Source organism: Trichomycterus rosablanca, chromosome 15 (assembly GCF_030014385.1).
Source record: "Trichomycterus rosablanca isolate fTriRos1 chromosome 15, fTriRos1.hap1, whole genome shotgun sequence".
Classification (NCBI taxonomy): Eukaryota; Metazoa; Chordata; class Actinopteri; order Siluriformes; family Trichomycteridae; genus Trichomycterus; species Trichomycterus rosablanca.
Genome location: NC_086002.1, coordinates 17,711,117 through 17,733,163, shown reverse-complemented (window position 1 = coordinate 17,733,163; position 22,047 = coordinate 17,711,117). Strand labels below are relative to the sequence as shown.

Genomic DNA, 22,047 nt, shown 5'->3' with positions numbered 1-22,047 from the left:
GAAGGTCGTAATAGCTTTCATCAAGAGTCAGAAACTCAGCCTGAGCTGTGTTTTCTAGTGATGGGGATTGTATGTTTGATGGTCCTTCATGGTTCAAAGCAGGTGAGGGAGGTTGAGGAGGCACGTATTGTACCGAGTCAGTCCAAGAAGCAGATGGGTGTCGAAGAGCAAAATGGAGGTTGTCCTTTAGTGCCTTTACTCCAGTCCTGCTTAGGTGGGTGCCATCTGGGTAAAAGAATTCTCTGCGCCCCCAGAATAGATTAAAATTGTCAATATAATCCATACCTTTCAAACAGCAGGTTCTGCTTAGCCATGTGTTGAGGCTGAGTAGCCGAGAAAACATATTAGATCCTCGGGCTGGGAGAGGCCCACTTATGAACTTCTGAGCATTCAGCTTCTCAAGTGTATTGAACAGTTCAGTGAAGTTGTTCTTTAAGATTTCTGACTCCTCTTTGCGAATGTCATTTCTGCCCACATGCAGAATAATTCGGTCGATCACTCCATGCTGGGAGAGAATGTTGGGAAGTTCCTCATTTAATTCTGAGACAGTCACGTTCGGGAGACAGCATGTTAGGATTGATCTGCTGCCTATATTCTTGATGGCCGAGTCACCGACGATCAGGGTTTTCGTAGTGGTCTCTGCATCAGGCAAGGGCCTCTGCTTGTTCAGCCTCCTGTTTTTGCTAGCCCGCTTTGAGTCCCCTTTTAAAGTCATCTTCACTGGTTTTGTTTCATTACCATTACCACTGGGGGTAACCTCGATGAAATTTCTGAGTGGTTCAAAACGATTCAGCAAAGGGATCGGTTTTTGTTGCGACTCTGCTATTTTCCCACGGGGTGCAATTTTGCTAGCTTTTGTAGTAATCTTAGCTTTCTGAGCCCATGATGAACAGTCTGGTGTGGAAGACATTAAAACAGCCACCTGCTGCTTTTGTGCTTTTTGTTTTGGTTTTGCTCCAAGTTTGTGCCACCGACTTGTTCTCTCACATGGCTCATTTCTGTTCCCCTGTTTTGACTGAATTCTGTCAAGCTTCGGGAAATCTGTTAAGCTTTCTAGTCTTAGCTTAGCTGGTTGTTCTGTATTAGATTTTGACTCACCCTCGAGTGATCTGGAACCATTTCTCCTATCCATTCCAGGTAGGATTGTGAGCATTTTTGTCTCCAGTACAGCGATTTTCCGTAGGAGTCTGTAGCAGTTGGAGCAGCACGAAGAACCCGCTGTAGTGATAGGAGCCATGGTAGTCCTGATAACTGTGCCCGAGTTCAGTCTGACGGCTGGTGGAAAACTCTGTTAACTAAGCGTCTAGTTTAATGTAGTTCTGTAATTCTGTGCCTTTTTTGTCGATCTATTGTCAGTGTCTGCTGATTGAGCTCTATATTTTAGAAATAAAAGATAAAAAGTAACTAAAATAACTAAAAACTAAAAGCAAGCGGAGAGCAGACAGAAAGCGTGCAGCCAGAGCGAGCATCAAGGACGACATAACTGACTATGTCGTAAAGGAAGGAATTGGCTGAACAACCTAGCCATTTGGAAGTGCCAGTCTCAAGCCCGGATAAAATAGGAAGGGTTGCATCAGGAAGGGCATTTGGTGTAAAAACTTTAATAGGGTTTACTCTGCCAACTACGTGTTGTCTGCCTGTATTAAATGTGCTTTAAACTCCTTAAAAACAAAATCCTTTGCAATGTGCATGGATTAACTCTTTGTGTGTCTCTGTGTGTTGTACACACACAGTTGCAGCCCTTTCACCCCTCCTTTGCATGGTAAACTCATTGTGTAAACTCATCTGACATGTGTAAACTCATCTGACTACAGCACAAATATTTATTTATAACATACCTAACATAATATAATTATAACATGCCCAAATACTTTTGGCTGTATAGTGTAATGCAGTCTGAACCATCCTCTCATTAGACTGCAGTCAGAGTAATCACAGATAAAGCCAGATACTGCAACAGGAAAATACTTTCTATATTCGTGTATATTTGTAAGGCAGTGCGGTGGTGCAGTGGGTAAGTCTGTTGTCTCACAGCAAGAAGGACCTGGGTTCGATTTCTCCCTGTGTTTATGTGGGTTTTCTTCATATGCTCTGGTGTCCTCCCACAAGTCCAAAGACATGCATTCTGGCTAACTCCTAAGTGTGAGTGTGTGTTTGTGTCTGCCCTGTAATAGCTTGGTGGATTGTTCAGGGTGTTTCCTGGCTTTTTGTTTCTGTGTTGCGCTCAGAGAAGCTGAACCCACGGTGACCATGACCAGGATAAAGTGGTGGCAAAAAAATATGAAAATGAATGAATGTATATTTATGTCTAATAATATTTTATATCTGTCATTTATTCAATCAGTGTTTTTATTAAAAGAAATTAGTGCGTGTGTAGTAGTATAGTGTGTATAGTATCTGTCAGTGTGTGTGTGACAGAGAGAGTACAGGTGTGTACAGGTGTGTACCTGTACTGTAGCCCCTCCCCTTCTCCTCCTCTGCTGGATAAACCAGTTCAAGGAGAAAAGGAGATGTGTGTGAATCTTATGAATCTACACTTAATAAAGAAGAATTCTGTTGTGCTGCAGTGTTTCTCTACATGTGTGAGCAGCTTCAAAGCTTCAATCTGCAAGAAGAAACATGAGCTCTAAAAGGAATCTTTCTAACAGACTGAGAAAAGTCCGGAGGTGAGTGAATTTATATATTAAAATTCTCACTAAATTCTATTACTGATCTGAACTGAATTTACTGCGAAGCTTTTCAACAGGCAGCTCACCAGCCTAATAATAACAATAATAAAAAAAATAATACAGTGTTACCTTGAAACTCAATGTCAGTTGGTTCTGGGAGTGGCGTTGAGTTTAAAAGGCATTGGGTTTTAATGGAAAATCTGTTAATGTGTTCCATGGTCCCGTGGAACTGCATATATTTTAGGCAAATGTAAAATAATAGGCAAGGCTGGAAACCACATGGACCCCTAAGACAGTTCTGCATACTTTAATAGATATACTCACATGGGTTTGGGAGTGCTTCATACATCAGTTCTGTGCCAAAATATCTGTGAGTTTTCTTGACCTAAGCTCAACTCAGATAAGCAGAAAAACAGTAAAATTTGTGCTGTAGTCAGATGAGTTCACATTTAGGCTTGTTTTTTTTTAAAAATGGACTTGAGTTCTCAGTACCAACAACAAAAAGGACCATCCAGGCTGGTATCAGTGAAAGGTGCAAAAGCCAACGTCTGTCACAATACGGTAGTACATCAGTGCCCATGGCATGGGTGACTTCATATGTGTAAAGGTAGCACCGACAATGAGGCGTGGAATTTTAGAGAGACACATTATGCCATTAAGGAAACATCTGGTACATTTGGTAAGTCCATGATTATGTCAGCCAAAGTGTATATGCCTGACTGGTCTGTCTGCATTCCAGATCTATTATTGAAAACGTTTGGTGCATCGTGAAAAGGAGAATCAGTCAACAGCGCCTTTGTCCCAGGCATTAAACTCAAAATTGTATTTTTGTTTACATTTCTAAAATATAATCAGTGAAAACATTAAGAATTCTAAGAAATCACAGATCATTTTGTCTGTGTACAAAGTGAAAGACATGGTTTGGTTTGATGAGTTTGGTGTGGAGGAACTCCAGTGATCTACACACAGCTTTGACCCCAAACGTTAAACACTTTTGACATTAATATGAAATGAAGATTGACTAACTGGGCTCAAATTCTTATAAATATTTTTTGGCTTCATATTAAATACATTTCATATTTATAATATATAATAAAATTTAATTTAATATATATATTGCACGTGGCTCTGTGGATTTTAAGAGTTACATAGAACAAAAAGTGCAAGACAATACAATATACACAGTGCAGATAAACAACAGTACAGTAAATACAAAAATGCCTACAATAAATACAAAAGACATTTCAAAGGTTACGTTTGGCTTATTAGACTCACCTTGTACTTTGTACCTTGTAGTTTGTATCTAATTTTCACAGTGATGTCATCAGATTATTATTAGAAAGGTGAAAGTAAAATTGTTGTATAACAGAAGACCTGCAGAACAGAAATTTATCTTTTGTTGTATTTCAGTCTGATTCAAGGTGAGGGACCAGACTCACCTGAACCCAGCTGTGTGTCCATGAAGAGTGATCGGTCAGTGGAAGAAACACCAAATTTCAGTGACAGAGACCATTCTACTGATCTGAGGTGAGAATTATTTTAGGAAATGTGACTCTAAAAAACTCATATTCCTTATCCCAAATGTAGGGGTTACTTGATCAGATTTTACTGTTTTAATAAAGCTCTTTCCATTACAATTTCCACATGATTTAAATATTATATGCAATATAAGTTTGATAATCACAACTCTTCTAGGTCAGCATTGTATTTTATACTCTGTTAGGTACTTCGCTCCCAGTCCCACCTGATTAAATTCATTAACTTTAACTTGTTTCTGAAAGATGACACTTTCACAGCAATGCTGACACTTGGACAGCAATATGATGATGTTAAACCGCTGCAGGACATTTATTGCCGTTTACTGTGCAGATGTGAAAATGTTGTATTTACATTAAACTCAATGCTTTGGTTTACAGAAACCAAGAGAAATTAAAGAAATCACAAAGAAGCAGCAGAAACAAGTTGGATTCCATATTTAAGGTGTGTATCTGAGTCTTTGTGTTGAACTGGTGTGTGATAAGGCACATCTACAAAAATGTATTCATCTTGATATTGCAGGAACTTCCACATTCATACTAGCAGCAGTAATGTGATGCTTAATCAACAGTTTATCTATTGTAATAAACAATTACTCATCAGCCATCTACAGTCTGTGCCAAAATCATTGGACCATAATTTATTTGTGGTTAATCAGCTAGATCTTATGTAAAATGAATGTGAAAGAAATGTATTTGTTATCCTAAAAATGTATAAAAAAAAAAAATAAAAAAAGCTTATTTAAAGTATATATTTCATAATATGGAAAGATGGTACACAGCTTCATTACCATGCTGATTCTATACCCAAGTGTAAGGCGGGGCTAGGACGAGACAGAAGGGCGGACACACATGCAGAGATGCGAAAACAAAACCAAAATTTATTAAAAACAAGAGACAGGACAAACAGAACAAACAAGGCTAAATCAGACTAAACACAGCTAAACAAGGCTAACAAAGGCAAAACAGGCTAACTAAAGGCAGAACAAGGTTAAGAGGGCTAACTAAGGCTAACATGGCTAAAGGAACAGAATAAACTAAACAGACCAGATGAGATGGACCGGACCATGGAGCATGGAGCATGGAGCATGGAGCACGGCGCACGGCGCACGGCGCACGGCGCAAGGAGTACAGCAACCTGCCAAACAACCAGAGTCACACAAAAATAGTTCCCAAAGTCTGTGCTCCAGCTCACCTCTTAAATAGAGGGCAGCTGGAGCTAATTAGTCACAGGGAACCAAGGAACGGGGGTGTGGCAAGAGACTGAGGGGAGAGAGGCGTGGCACACAGGAGCACCAGAGCACACAGAGGCTCAAAGTGTGACACCAAGAGCCAAAAATCAGAAAAAAATCAGAGGCAAAAGAAAGCCAAAGGAAACAAATATTAGTTGCACTGAATTAAAACCAATAAACTAAAAAGAAAGAATCTAATGACCCAAGGCGGAATGATTATACAGTAGCTCTACAGTGTGAGTTAGAAAACACCACAAGTTGTTTAAAGTGACAAACGAGATCGGTCTACTAAACGTGTACGCAGATGAGAGAGCTTTGTTGGAACTGTGATCTAGTATGATAGATCACAGTTACTTGATCCACCAACACAATCTATCAATGCTTTTCTTTCTAAACCTAACTAGTTAATCGACTCCTAAAATCTATTCACTGTTTCATTTAATGTTTGAATTTGTAATGCAACTGGATATTACTCTAGAGCAGAGATATTTTCAGAGATATGTTCACAAGTCACAAGTCTGTATGTTTACATAAAAAACACCAACAGATTAGCAACTGTATTTTGCCATTTTACTTAGTGCCTGTACTTTTTTAGTCATTGTGCAAACGAATGTAACTTCCGTTACAAGAAGGTACCAGTTAAAAGCTTCAACTGATAAGTTTTGTTTTCATTGCAAAACAAAAGCGCACGATAAATCACGGCACAGCGGCCAAAATCCAAAACACAGCAAAAAAACACTGCATACCTTAGCTTAAGTTCTTCCAGATGCTATTAAACTTATAACCGTGTGTCCCATTAGGAATAAAATCCGTTATTTTGTAAATGTGTGCTTATAATTAAAAACCTCCAAACTTTTCCCGGTTGTGAAGTAAAACAGGAACTCGTTAGAAAGCCAATCAAGCGTTTCACTGACACATCATCTGTGTGACGCAAACTGAATAATGCAAATAACAGCATTTCTTTTACTAAAAATTAAAATAAGAAGGTCTGATTGGTTCAGAAAGCGCTCTTTCAACCATTAGCCTCAATTCTGTAGGAGCGTTACTTTCACCTCAGTTGTTCCTGTGAGATGCACTATGTAGGGTATTCCACCATTTTAAGTGAGATTTCAATCCAAAGGTAACGAAAATGTTCAAATGAAGTGAACTTCAAACTGTGTAGGGAGACGCTTCATCACTACGCTGAAAGCTGGCTGTAACATTTACCCATTGCGTGCATTGCAGATATATAATATCTTTTCATGAGACAACACTATAGAAATGAAACTTGGATATAACTTGGAGTAGTCAGTGTACAGCTTGTATAGCAGTATAGATTTACTGTCTTCTGAAAATAACTCAACACACAGCCATTAATGTCTAAATAGCTGGCAACACAAGTGAGTACACCCCACAGTGAACATGTCCAAATTGTGCCCAAATGTCAATATTTTGTGTGACCACCACTATTATCTAGTACTGCCTTAACCCTCTTGGGCATGGAATTCACCAGAGCTGCACAGGTTGCTACTGGAATCCTCTTCCACTCCTCCATGATGACATCACAGAGCTGGTGGATGTTAGACACCTTGCACTTCTCCACCTTCCACTTGAGGATGCCCCACAGGTGCTCAATTGGGTTTAGTCCATCACCTTTATCTTCAGCTTCCTTCAGCAAGGCAGTTGTCAGCTTGGAGGTGTGTTTGGGGTTGTTATCGTGTTGGAAAACTGCCATGCAGCCCATTTTCCGAAGGAAGAGGATCATGCTCTGCTTCAGAATGTCACAGTCCATGTTGAAATTCATGTTTCCCCTTAATTAACCGCAGCTCCCCAGTGCCAGCAGCACTCATGCAGCTTTCTTCTGGGATGATGGCCATGCAGACCGAGTTGATGCAGTGTGCGGCGTATGGTCTGAGCACTGACAGGCTGACCTCCCACTTTGTCAACCTCTGGATATGACACTGAACACGTGCACTCAACTTCTTTGATCGACCCTGGCGAGGCCTGATCCAAGTGGAACCTGTCCTGGAAAACCGTTGTATGACCTTGGCCACTGTGCTGTAGCTTAGTTTCAGGGTGTTAGCAATCTTCTTATAGCCTAGGCCATCTTCGTGGAGAGCAACAATTCTATTTCTCTTTGCCATGAGGTGCCATGTTGAATATCCAGTGGCCAGTATGAGAGAATTGTACCCAAAACACCTAATTTAACAGCCCTGCTCCCCATTTACACCTGGAACCTTGACACGTGACACCAGGGAAGGACGACAACAACACAATTGGGCACAATTTAGACATGTTGTTTAAATAAAATAAAATTTGTAATCACACGATTTTTATTGGGCTATGTTTGTGCCACTTTAAACATATGTCACTGTTGTAATTTGCGCTGCTTTACCACAACAACATTGTGTTTATAGTGTTTATATCTTTGAAGCACGGATTTGTCTCGTCAGGCCTCTGTGTGCACGGATACGCGTTACAGGCTAAATGAGCTCAAATTCAGTCTAACTTTATTTCAGATGAATTTGGATAAAAAGCTCATGAACTGTACACGCCGTGGGAACATTAAAACATGTAGTTCTAAAACAACTACTACTAGTTGTCCTGCACACCTCCACACTGGTGAAAGAGAGTGTTGCAGGTCGATTTGTTGAAGTATTTTACTTTAGGTTAGCACTCTTAAAAATCCACAGACATTCTAATTTCAATTTTATTTTATTTATTTTTTTTTATTTTACTTTATGTTAAAATTCTTTTGTTTGACTGTGGTATAAATATACAGTTCTATGACTTGAAACAAATTAAAAGCTGTAAGGTAAGCAGAAGAAGAGAATCCACAAGAGAGTAACTCACAGCCTGGAGAATCTGGATCTTTTCACCTATTTCTATCCATGGTGCCAATCATTTTGGAGCTGACTGTACCAATGTAGGTTTAACATTTTTATATCCAATTTCTGTCAGGAGCTGGAGCAGAAAATCATCACTCTGTTGAAAAATGAGCTGAACAAATATAAGAAGATACTGAGTCCAGATTACCCAGAATACTCTGCGGTGAAGGATGAGGAGGATCAATGTAGTTTCCTAGAGGAGGCACTGAAGATCACACTACATGTCCTGAAGAAGATGAATCAGACAGATTTAGCCAACACACTGCAGACAAGTAAGAGCTGCTGGTTTTATTCCATCACTTTCATTTGAAAAGAACAACAATATAAAGTTGTTTTAATTAAAAACTACAGCAATTTCTTTAAAAACAGAGAAATTATCATCATTTACAAACCTTTAAACGGTAGTATAAGTGTATAATACTAGAATGTGTCGTACCGCAGGTCCATATTCAGTTCATCTTTCTAATACTAATGAAAACATTATGAGCAGCAAACTAAAAGATATGGAAAGATTCAATTAGTAAAAAATATTTGATTTTATATTGTTTCACATATTTAAATATTTATCTTCATTCACTTCTGCTTATTAGAGCTGGTCTCCGTTTATCAGAAGAACCTCAAAACCAAGATGATAGAGAAATATAAAAGAATTAATGAGGGAATCTCACAGGATGGATCATCAGTTCTCCTGAGTGAGATCTACACAGAGCTCTACATCACAGAGGGTTGGAGTGGAGACGTCAATAATGAACATGAGGTGAGACAGATTGAAGCGGCATCCAGGAGACCAGCAGCACAGGAGATTCCCATCAAATGCAATGACCTCATCAAAGACACGTCCATCAGAACTGTGCTGACTAAAGGAATCGCTGGGATTGGAAAAACAGTCTCAGTGCAGAAGTTCATTATGGACTGGGCTGAAGGAAAAGCAAATCATGACGTCGTCTTCATACTTCCACTTCCTTTTAGAGAGCTGAACTTGATGAAGCAGGAAAACCTCAGTCTGATGGAACTTCTTCAGCAGTTTTTCCCAGAAATCAGAAGTCTTCCATCATTAGACTGTGCTGCTTATAAAGTTTTATTCATCTTTGATGGTCTGGATGAGTGTCGACTTCCTCTAGATTTTCAGAAGAATAAGATTTTGTGTGATGTAACAGAATCAGCCTCAGTGGATGTGCTGCTGACAAACCTCATCAAGGGAAACCTACTTCCTTCTGCTCACCTCTGGATCACCTCTCGACCAGCTGCAGCCAATCAGATCCCTCCTGAGTGTGTAGACCAGGTAACAGAGGTACGAGGGTTCAGTGACCCTCAGACGGAGGAGTACTTCAGGAAAAGGATCAGTGATGAGAACCTGGCTAGTAAAATCATCACTCACATAAAGTCATCAAGAAGCCTCTACATCATGTGTCACATTCCAGTTTTCTGCTGGATCTCATCCTCTGTTCTAGAGAGAATTCTGGATGGAGCCGAGGGGAAAGAGATCCCCAAAACTCTGACTCAAATGTTCACTTACTTCCTGATCTTTCAGATAAAACACAAGGAACAAAAGTACCATGAGAAATCTGACCCTGATCCACACCAGACCAGAGAGACGATACTGGCACTGGGAAAACTGGCCTTCCAACAGCTGGAGAAAGGAAACCTGATCTTCTATGAGGAAGACCTGACAGAGTGTGGCATTGATCTCAAAAACACATCAGTGTACTCAGGAGTCTGCACCCAGATCTTCAAAAAAGAGGCTGGGCTGCACCTGGGTCAGGTCTTCAGCTTTGTGCACCTGAGTGTTCAGGAGTTTCTGGCTGCTTTATATGTATTTCTTACCTTCATCAACAAAAACAGAAATGTGCTGGTGAAGAAACACACTAGAATTTTTAACATCTGTATAAACTCTATGTCTGACTTTCTGAAGAGTGCATTGGACAAGGCCTTACAAAGTAAGAATGGACACCTGGATCTTTTCCTCCGCTTCCTCCTGGGTCTCTCACTGGAGTCCAATCAGACTCTCTTACGAGGCCTACTGCCACAAACAGGAAGTAGCTCTTACAACAAAGAGGAAACAGTCAGGTACATCAAGGAGAAGATCAGTGAGAATCCCTCTCCAGAGAAATCCATCAATCTGTTCCACTGTCTGAATGAACTGAACGATGATTCTTTAGTGCAGGAAGTCCAACAATACATGAACAGAAGAGGTTTTATTGATCCTGATGAGCTTTCTCCTGCACAGTGGTCGGCTCTGGTATTTGTGTTGCTGAACTCAGATCAGGAGCTGGATGAGTTTGATTTGAGGAAATATTATCCATCACATGAAGGTCTTCTGAAGATGCTGCTAGTGGTGAAAGCTTCTAGAAAAGCTGAGTGAGTCATTTATTATTAAATGTTTGATTTAAGGGTTTATCACTAAAACACTAATGATTAGATTTATGAAGCTGAGAAGGTGAAGAACTAAAGTGTTGCAGTTTGATCTCAAAATGTGTCTGAAACGTACATCTAATTTAATAATATTAAATGTGAAATGGTGGAAAAAATCATCAACCACAGAGCTCCAAAAACATCAGGACTAAATGTAATAGAGACAAATTAATAACAAGTAACAAAGAGAGAAATGCATTAATAATAGACAATCTTTTTAAATAAAGACACTCATGTTAGCATGAAGGAGGCGCTCAGGTGATACTGTGTAATAATCAGATCGTGTTGCTGTACGACAGTATCATCAATCAGACGTGGAGTAAACAGAGCTCAGTTTACATAAACATGACATGTAAATTACGTTTAGACTTGTGCACTGGTTTTATACAGAATGTAGAATTTCACCTGAAAGCAGGAGCAGAAGTACAGTGGTGCTTGAAAGTTTGTGAACCCTTTAGTTTTCTATATTTCTGCATAAATATGACCTAAAACATCATCAGATTTTCACACAAGTCCTAAAAGTAGATAAAGAAAACCCAGTTTGAGACAAATGAGACAAAAATATTGTACTTGGTCATTTATGTATTGAGGAAAATGATCCAATATTACATATTTGTGAGTGGCAAAAGTATGTGAACCTTTGCTTTCAGTATCTGGTGTGACCACCCTTTGCAGCAATAACTGCAACTAAACGTTTCCGGTAACTGTTGATCAGTCCTGCACACCGGCTTGGAGGAATTTTAGCCCATTCCTCCGTACAGAACAGCTTCAACTCTGGGATGTTGGTGGGTTTCCTCACATTAACTGCTCGCTTCAGGTCTTTCAACAACATTTCGATTGGATTAAGGTCAGGACTTTGACTTGGCCATTCCAAAATATTAACTTTATTCTTCTTTAACCATTCTTTGTAGAACGACTTGTGTGCTTAGGGTCGTTGTCTTGCTGCATGACCCACCTTCTCTTGAGATTCAGTTCATGGACAGATGTCCTGACATTTTCCTTAAGAATTCTCTGATATAATTCAGAATTCATTGTTCCATCAATGATGGCAAGCCGTCCTGGCCCAGATGCAGCAAAACAGGCCCAAACCATGATACTACCACCACCATGTTTCACAGATGGGATAAGGTTCTTATGCTGGAATGCAGTGTTTTCCTTTCTCCAAACATAACGCTTTTCATTTAAACCAAAAAGTTCTATTTTGCTCTCATCCGTCCACAAAACATTCTTCCAATAGCCTTCTGGCTTGTCCACGTGATCTGTAGCAAACTGCAGACGAGCAGCAATGTTCTTTTGGAGAGCAGTGGCTTTCTCCTTGCAACCCTGCCATGCACACCATTGTTGTTCAGTGTTCTCCTGATGGTGGACTCATGAACCTTAACATTAGCCAATGTGAGAGAGTTGCTTAGAAGTTACCCTGGGGTCCTTTGTGACCTTGCCGACTATTACACGCCTTGCTCTTGGAGTGATCTTTGTTGGTCGACCACTCCTGGGGAGGGTAACAATGGTTTTGAATTTCCTCCATTTGTCTGACTGTGGATTGGTGGAGTCCAAACTCTTTAGAGATGGTTTTGTAACCTTTCCAGCCTGATGAGCATCAACAACTCTTTTTCTGAGGTCCTCAGAAATCTCCTTTGTTCGTGCCATGATACACTACCACAAACATGTGTTGTGAGGAGCAGATTTTGCTAGATCCCTGTTCTTTAAATAAAACGGGGTGCCCACTCACACCTGATTGTCATCCCATTGATTGAAAACACCTGACTCTAATTTCACCTTCAAATTAACTGTGAATCCTAGTGGTTCACATACTTTTGCCACTCACAAATATTTTTACAATACAATACAATATTTTTGTCTCATTTGTTTAACTGGGTTCTCTTTATCTACTTTTAGGACTTGTGTGAAAATCTGGTGATGTTTTAGGTCATATTTTTGCAGAAATATAGAAAACTCTAAAGGGTTCATAAACTTTCAAGCACCACCGTATTTGTACCTCTAACCCTGAATGTTAGTGACAGCAGTTTCTACGTAGAGTTTCCTGATAATAATTATTTCCCAGTCGTGCTGTGCAGAAATACAGCAGTGAGAGTGAAACCTTTACAGAGTAAAATAGTGAGTAATTATGGAATGTAAATTTAATTTAGATCAAATGATTGAACCATTTCATACTGGTCAGGACCATGGTGGATCCAGTGCTACTCGAAAACACTTGCAAGGACGTAGGAACACACACTGGTGATACACACACACACACAATTAATTTATAATCGGTGGGTAACATTGTATAAATTCTCAGTCACTACACGTCTATAGTTAGCGCTTTCACTATTTTGTAATGTGTAGAAATGTGAAGCTCCGCCCCTTTGTAAATCAGTATATTTGCAGTGCAGTCTGATCTCATCTGATTATTTCTGTCCAGGTTGGATGATTGTAATCTAACAGAGGAAAGTTGTGAAGTTCTGTCCTCAGTTCTCAGTTTAAACTCCTCCAGTCTAAAACATCTGATCCTGAGTAACAATAACCTGAAGGATTCAGGAGTGAAGCTGCTCTCTGCTGGAATGGAGAATCCACACTGTAAACTGGAGATACTGGAGTAAGATCTTCACTTTCACAAAGTTTTATACACATTTATTCATTTACACTAATCACTTCATCCTGGGAAACAATCAGTGTAAACAAATAAACCATCTCAGGGTGACACACACACACACACTTTTAGAGAAAAGGTTAAAATGATTACTGATTCAGCATCATTAGTTCAACTGCTTTCACTTTCATCTGCACTGCAGTCTGGGTAATATTGTAGCAACCCGCTTCTGTGGACAAGAAGGGGTCAGAGCTTTACCCAGAAGGACTTGGGGCTGTGGTATCAAGATCTACCGTGACCGTGTTGTTCAGCGCTTGAAATGGGCTGGCTACGCGAGACATGCATCATCAGCTGTAGGCTGTGCAGCTATGAGTCTGTGTGAATGTGGTATGAATGTCTATGTGTGTCAATGGGTGTTTGTCCACATATTCACAGAAGAAGCACTTCCCATCCCATTTCGTCTTCGACGCCGTAGAAACGCTACAATATTATCAGATCTGCTACTTGGATTCCACTTACTGCTGCAGGGTGACGTCTTTCATTTCTCTGATTGATCTGATTGTTTCTCTCCAGGTTGTGGAAGTGTAATTTAACAGAGGAAAGTTGTGAAGTTCTGTCCTCAGCTCTCAGTTTAAACTCCTCCTGTCTGAAACATCTGAACCTGAGTAACAATAACCTGAAGGATTCAGGAGTGAAGCTGCTCTCTGCTGGACTGGAGAATCCACACTGTAAACTGGAGACAATGGAGTAAGATCTTTACTTTCACACTGTAGATACAGAAGATCTGTTCTAATTAAAAGCATCATTTAAACCAGAAAATGAATGTCACAGACAATGTTTAGGAGTCGTCATACATCATCACATCCTAGCAAGATTGTTTCTTTTACTTTCGTTTCTTTTCAGGAATAAAACTTTTTTTGTTATAATGCATGCACAATCACAGATCCACAGTTAGTGGAAACAGACATTTTAAAAATAATAATTATACATTATTACATAGATTTGTTTGCTTGAAATACAGTGAACAGTAGAACATTTAATTATTATTAACTGAACAAATGTTTGACAAATAAAACAATATAAAGTGTTTCTCCATATTATACTCTACAGCAGAGGTCACTAACAGTGTGTTTACTCGGGGCTCCGGTTTCCTCCCACAGTCCAAAGACATGCAAGTGAGGTGAATTGGAGACACTAAATTGTCCATGATTGTGTTTGATATAACCTTGTGAACTGATGAATCTTGTGTAATGAGTAACTACCGTTCCTGTCATGAATGTAATCAAAGTGTAAAACATGACATTAAAATAGCAATGAACATTTGATTTGACAGTCAGTTATTGATTACATGCAGATGTTGATACAACTACTAGGCTACTTATATACAAGTATAATATATACAGTGTATCACAAAAGTGAGTACACCCCTCACATTTCTGCAAATATTTTATTATATCTTTTCATGGGACAACACTATAGACATGAAACTTGGATATAACTTAGAGTAGTCAGTGTACAGCTTGTATAGCAGTGTAGATTTACTGTCTTCTGAAAATAACTCAACACACAGCCATTAATGTCTAAATAGCTGGCAACATAAGTGAGTACACCCCACAGTGAACATGTCCAAATTGTGCCCAAATGTGTCGTTGTCCCTCCCTGGTGTCATGTGTCAAGGTCCCAGGTGTAAATGGGGAGCAGGGCTGTTAAATTTGGTGTTTTGGGTACAATTCTCTCATACTGGCCACTGGATATTCAACATGGCACCTCATGGCAAAGAACTCTCTGAGGATGTGAGAAATAGAATTGTTGCTCTCCACAAAGATGGCCTGGGCTATAAGAAGATTGCTAACACCCTGAAACTGAGCTACAGCATGGTGGCCAAGGTCATACAGCGGTTTTCCAGGACAGGTTCCACTCGGAACAGGCTTCGCCAGGGTCGACCAAAGAAGTTGAGTCCACGTGTTCGGCGTCATATCCAGAGGTTGGCTTTAAAAAATAGACACATGAGTGCTGCCAGCATTGCTGCAGAGGTTGAAGACGTGGGAGGTCAGCCTGTCAGTGCTCAGACCATACACCGCACACTGCATCAACTCGGTCTGCATGGTTGTCATCCCAGAAGGAAGCTGATGCACAAGAAAGCCCGCAAACAGTTTGCTGAAGACAAGCAGTCCAAGAACATGGATTACTGGAATGCCCTGTGGTCTGACGAGACCAAGATAAACTTGTTTGGCTCAGATGGTGTCCAGCATGTGTGGCGGCGCCCTGGTGAGAAGTACCAAGACAACTGTATCTTGCCTACAGTCAAGCATGGTGGTGGTAGCATCATGGTCTTGGGCTGCATGAGTGTTGCTGGCACTGGGGAGCTGCAGTTCATTGAGGGAAACATGAATTCCAACATGTACTGTGACATTCTGAAACAGAGCATGATCCCCTCCCTTCGAAAACTGGGCCTCACGGCAGTTTTCCAACAGGATAACGACCCCAAACACACCTCCAAGATGACAACTGCCTTGCTGAGGAAGCTGAAGGTAAAGGTGATGGACTAAACCCAATTGAGCACCTGTGGCGCATCCTCAAGTGGAAGGTGGAGGAGTTCAAGGTGTCTAACATCCACCAGCTCCGTGATGTCATCATGGAGGAGTGGAAGAGGATTCCAGTAGCAACCTGTGCAGCTCTGGTGAATTCCATGCCCAGGAGGGTTAAGGCAGTGCTGGATAATAATGGTGGTCACACAAAATATTGACACTTTGGGCACAATTTGGACATGTTCACTGTGGGGTGTACTCACTTATGTTGCCAGCCATTTAGACATTAATGGCTGTGTGTTGAGTTATTTTCAGAAGACAGTAAATCTACACTGCTATACAAGTTGTACACTGACTACTCTAAGTTATATCCAAGTTTTATTTCTATAGTGTTGTCCCATGAAAAGATATAATAAAATATTTGCAGAAATGTGAGGGGTGTACTCACTTTTGTGATACACTGTATATATATATATATATACACACACACACACACATATATATACATATATATACATATATATATATGTATATATTAGGGCTGTCAAACGATTAAAAATTTTAATCGCGATTAATCTCAGAATTTTACATAGTTAATCGCGATTAATCGCATAAAAAAAAAAAAGTGTAAATGTTATAGAAAACAAGGATTTTAAGTGAAATGTTACAATTAAAATGGTGAACATATTTATGCTAAATGTACTGATGTTAAAAACTGCTGGGACAAGAGAAAACTGTAAGGGAGTTTTATTCACTCACATATTAGGCAGTAATACTATCTAGCAGAGAACCTTGACTTCGTATATATGTCAGATGCGCAGTTATTGTAACAGACTTTTCTGTGGTTGTATCGTGACAATGGTTTGATGGACGTTTCTACACGAAGTGAGTGTGTTTTCACTAGGGATGCATCGATACCATTTTTTCCCAACCGAGTACAAGTACATGTATTTTTGTACTCGCCGATACCTATTTAGAATGATGCAATCTGGAGCATTATGGAATAGTTTAGTTTTTAGTGTAAAATAGTGCAGTGGAACAGTTGCTTGCCATCACTAATTGTAAAAAAAAAAAACACCGCACAGACATTATTGAGAAAGCTTCTGACAAGCTAACGTAAACGTTCATTAATAAACGCACGTAATTAACGTTGTGCATACATGCGATGCGATTCTGCTGATTGAAATATTTACTTTAAAAAGATAATACAGTCCGATCCCATCTGAGCCGATTCTATCAGCACGTTCGTGGTTCACCTCGGTAAATCGTAAACGACTCTGAGTCGACTCCCGCTCTGTGGTAATAACCAGTATAATTAAGCCTGAGCTTTATAATGTAAGCGAGTCACACAAAATGTTCTGTAGTATTTGGTGTTTATTTACAACCGCATCATTCATCATAACACTAAACACGGAGAGATGACTGAGAAAAGAAACTCACGCTGCGCTTACAATGAATCGATTCCTGAATCACTTGTATCGACACTGTGAACAGAGAATTGAACACAAACAGCGGTCGCTGCTTTTGTAACCGGTTATCTTCACTGTTAGCTCTATTTTTAAGGGTTTTTTTTGTCAAACGGAACTAAAGAACATTAAACGTGCGTGTGAGTGTGGTCAGTGAGAATAATTCAATCTGTCTCCCGTGGGTGAAAAATGAATTGCTTTAGTTTTAGAAGTGAAAAAATCTCGTAATGTAATTAGTGCGTTAACGGCACTATTTTTTTTTAATCTCTATAAATTGAGATTGCGTTAATGCGTTATTATCGCGTTAACTTCGACAGTCCTAGTATATATATATATATATATATATATATATATATATATACAGTATATATATATATATATATATATATATATATATATATATATATATATATATATAGTTAAACATTCCGGACCTTTGCTTCAAGAAATTTTCTCTAACTGGACCTCTTTAAATTTTAGTTGAATACCCCTGCTCTACAGTATAGAGTGAGCATTTTAAACATTAAACAGAGCCGAAACTGTTTTGTGTTTGTAATGAATAAAGAGAAAATACTGATCTATTATTTCTCTCCAGGTTGGTGTGGTGTAATCTTACAGAGGAAAGTTGTGAAGTTCTGTCCTCAGTTCTCAGTTTAAACTCCTCCAGTCTGAAACATCTGAACCTGGATTACAATAAACTGAAGGATTCAGGAGTGAAGCTGCTCTCTGCTGGACTGGAGAATCCACACTGTAAACTGGAGATACTGGAGTAAGATCTTCACTTTCACACTGTAGATACAGAAGATCTGTTTCACTCTGAAGCATCATTTTAATAGCAACAACCTTAGCGGTTGTTGTATGTGATTCTTTATACGTCATCACATCCTAGCATGGTTCTTTACTGCAGCTCACTAGCTTACCTGAGATTGAATCCTGAACTAGGATCTAATTGAAGGTGGTGATTAAAGTTGTTTGTTTAGTTCACTGTTAGCAAGCTAAGCTTAGAATGTAAACAATAAATCCATCATTATAAAACATCTGGTAATCTGATTCCCCCTCTCTGATTATGAAGCACCTTTAATTAAACTAGAACTGAAATCCTAGGTTCCATTGGTTGGTGTTTTTGGTTTTGAATGTGTAGATGTCGTAATATGATTGTTTCTAAATGACCAGTTGACCATCTAACAAAGATCTACTGAATATTCCACATGTGAATTTTGAAAACCCACTTTAAGTCTGAAATCACATTTTACACTCATTTTGCTGATTCAGCATCATCAATTCAACTGCTTTCACTTCTTTCTGCAATGCAGTCTGGGTAATATTATCAGATCTGCTAATTGGATTCCACCTACTGCTGCAGGTTGACGTCTTTAATTTCTCTGATTGATCTGATTATTTCTCTCCAGGTTGTGGAATTGTGATCTAACAGAGGAAAGTTGTGAAGTTCTGTCCTCAGTTCTCAGTTTAAACTCCTCCAGTCTGAAACATCTAAACCTGAGTTACAATAAACTGAAGAATTCAGGAGTGAAGCTGCTCTCTGCTGGACTGGAGAATCCACACTGTAAACTGGAAAAACTGGAGTAAGATCTTCACTTTCACACTGTAGATACAGAAGATCATTCATACAGAAACTGTTATTGATGTGTGTTAGAGTTTGCTGTTTTACTAACTTTGCCCCACACAAGATAAAACACTTTATCATTAATATAATAGAATAGTTTTACATGTTGAAGATTTCTCAGTGTTGGTGTCTGGTTGTGGATCTGAATGGAGATGGAGGAGGAGGTGGGAGAAGATGATGTATGATTTTTATTAAATGATTTTTTTCTGCAGGTTAAATTGCTGCAGTATTACAGATGAAGGTTTTACTGCTCTGGCTTCAGCTCTGAAATCAAATCCATCATCACGTCTGAGAGAACTGCATCTGACCGAAAATTATTCAGGAGAACCAGGAGTAAAACTACTCAAAAATCTACAGGAGGATCTACAATGTAACCTGGAAGAGCTACAGTGAGTTACTGTTGATTTATACACAGACACAACTAAACACACACACACACACACATACACACACACACACACACACACGCACACGTTACATACACATGCAAGGGTATGTCTTTCTTATTGTATCTCATCTGTATTAGGGTTTTTTAGTATACAATGAATCCGGTAAAATGTTCTATCATTGTTCCAGCTGGTACAGTGTATCACAAAAGTGAGTACACCCCTCACATTTCTGCAAATATTTCATTATATCTTTTCATGGGACAACACTATAGACATGAAACTTGGATATAACTTAGAGTAGTCAGTGTACAGCTTGTATAGCAGTGTAGATTTACTGTCTTCTGAAAATAACTCAACACACAGCCATTAATGTCTAAATAGCTGGCAACATAAGTGAGTACACCCCACAGTGAACATGTCCAAATTGTGCCCAAATGTGTCGTTGTCCCTCCCTGGTGTCATGTGTCAAAGTCCCAGGTGTAAATGGGGAGCAGGGCTGTTAAATTTGGTGTTTTGGGTACAATTCTCTTATACTGGCCACTGGATATTCAACATGGCACCTCATGGCAAAGAACTCTCTGAGGATGTGAGAAATAGAATTGTTGCTCTCCACAAAGATGGCCTGGGCTATAAGAAGATTGCTAACACCCTGAAACTGAGCTACAGCATGGTGGCCAAGGTCATACAGCGGTTTTCCAGGACAGGTTCCACTCGGAACCGGCTTCGCCAGGTTCGACCAAAGAAGTCGAGTCCACGTGTTCGGCGTCATATCCAGAGGTTGGCTTTAAAAAATAGACACATGAGTGCTGCCAGCATTGCTGCAGAGGTTGAAGACGTGGGAGGTCAGCCTGTCAGTGCTCAGATCATACGCCGCACACTGCATCAACTTGGTCTGCATGGTCGTCATCCCAGAAGGAAGCTGACGCACAAGAAAGCCCGCAAACAGTTTGCTGAAGACAAGCAGTCCAAGAACATGGATTACTGGAATGCCCTGTGGTCTGACGAGACCAAGATAAACTTGTTTGGCTCAGATGGTGTCCAGCATGTGTGGCGGCGCCCTGGTGAGAAGTACCAAGACAACTGTATCTTGCCTACAGTCAAGCATGGTGGTGGTAGCATCATGGTCTTGGGCTGCATGAGTGTTGCTGCCACTGGGGAGCTGCAGTTCATTGAGGGAAACATGAATTCCAACATGTACTGTGACATTCTGAAACAGAGCATGATCCCCTCCCTTCGAAAACTGGGCCTCATGGCAGTTTTCCAACAGGATAACGACCCCAAACACAACCTCCAAGATGACAACTGCCTTGCTGAGGAAGCTGAAGGTAAAGGTGATGGACTAAACCCAATTGAGCACCTGTGGCGCATCCTCAAGTGGAAGGTGGAGGAGTTCAAGGTGTCTAACATCCACCAGCTCCGTGATGTCATCATGGAGGAGTGGAAGAGGATTCCAGTAGCAACCTGTGCAGCTCTGGTAAATTCCATGCCCAGGAGGGTTAAGGCAGTGCTGGATAATAATGGTGGTCACACAAAATATTGACATTTTGGGCACAATTTGGACATGTTCACTGTGGGGTGTACTCACTTATGTTGCCAGCCATTTAGACATTAATGGCTGTGTGCTGAGTTATTTTCAGAAGACAGTAAATCTACACTGCTATACAAGTTGTACACTGACTACTCTAAGTTATATCCAAGTTTTATTTCTATAGTGTTGTCCCATGAAAAGATATAATAAAATATTTGCAGAAATGTGAGGGGTGTACTCACTTTTGTGATACACTGTATCTGTGTGTGCTGATGTTTATACTGGTTCAAGTCTGATAGGTGACAGAAACATCTGATCATGTCTGATCTCTTCTACAGCATCTGATTGTAACACACTGAATTAAAAGAAGAAGAAGATGAAGAGCAGTGAAGATAAACACCATCTACTCTTCACACTGGGATTATACAAGCCGTAAACAAAGCTTTCTAAAAAGGAAGGTGTGCTCCTCTCATAACATCACTTCCTGTACAAGATCAACACTCTCAAATCCACTCTGAAGTCCTGATGGACCTTCATCTCCCCCTTCTATACATCACTGCTGAAGTAATGGGATTGGAGAGTCCATCAGGTGTCTGGTACCATCTGTATTAATCTGGTACACTGGACAGGGATTAGGGCTGCAAAATGGTTTAAGGGTCCATGAGGACTGCTTTAGAAAACCCTGCATTAGCTTGATGCATTAGCATGCTGTTCACTGGCCTGTAATGAAGAAGATGTTTAAAGCCACTGGAGATGTTGAGATTCTGCCTGGAGGAGAACATGAGGAGGATTACTCGAGTGGCCAGAGAATCTCCAAGGATCTTTACTGGGAAATTACAGACGTTAGTGAGGTCTCGAGGTCATAACGTCTTCCTACATAACCAGAAGATATTTAGAGGACTGGTGGAAGAAAGTCTCTTCTGTATGATTCCAATACTGGAACTTTCCAAGGGATCTTGTTGAATGGTTAGAACAGACCTAAAAAGACATCCAACAGTAGAGGTGCTGGGTTGAGGGGTACATAAGTCCAAAACAGACAACAGTTTAGTACAGGCTATTACCCACAATCCACTGTGATCCTGTGATGTTTCTCCCAGTAACCAGTTGGTTTTTGGAATTGTATATATTTGCAAAATGAGTCATTTTTATTGACATTTACATATTTGGCATTTAGCAGATACTTATCCAAAGTGACTTACAGTACTGT

At 39.9% G+C, this 22,047-nt stretch overlaps 1 protein-coding gene across 1 annotated transcript in view; it reads left to right on the top strand.

The window, feature by feature from the left end:
• The window catches only part of LOC134328236 (NACHT, LRR and PYD domains-containing protein 12-like), a 373,426-nt gene that overhangs the window by 62,648 nt on the left and 288,731 nt on the right, over positions 1-22,047 (top strand). The window contains exons 8-11 of the mRNA XM_063009317.1: positions 9,362-10,661; positions 13,138-13,311; positions 17,895-18,068; positions 19,136-19,312. Coding sequence (XP_062865387.1) covers positions 9,362-10,661; positions 13,138-13,311; positions 17,895-18,068; positions 19,136-19,312 — 1,825 coding nt within the window. The remainder of the gene's footprint in view (positions 1-9,361; positions 10,662-13,137; positions 13,312-17,894; positions 18,069-19,135; positions 19,313-22,047) is intronic.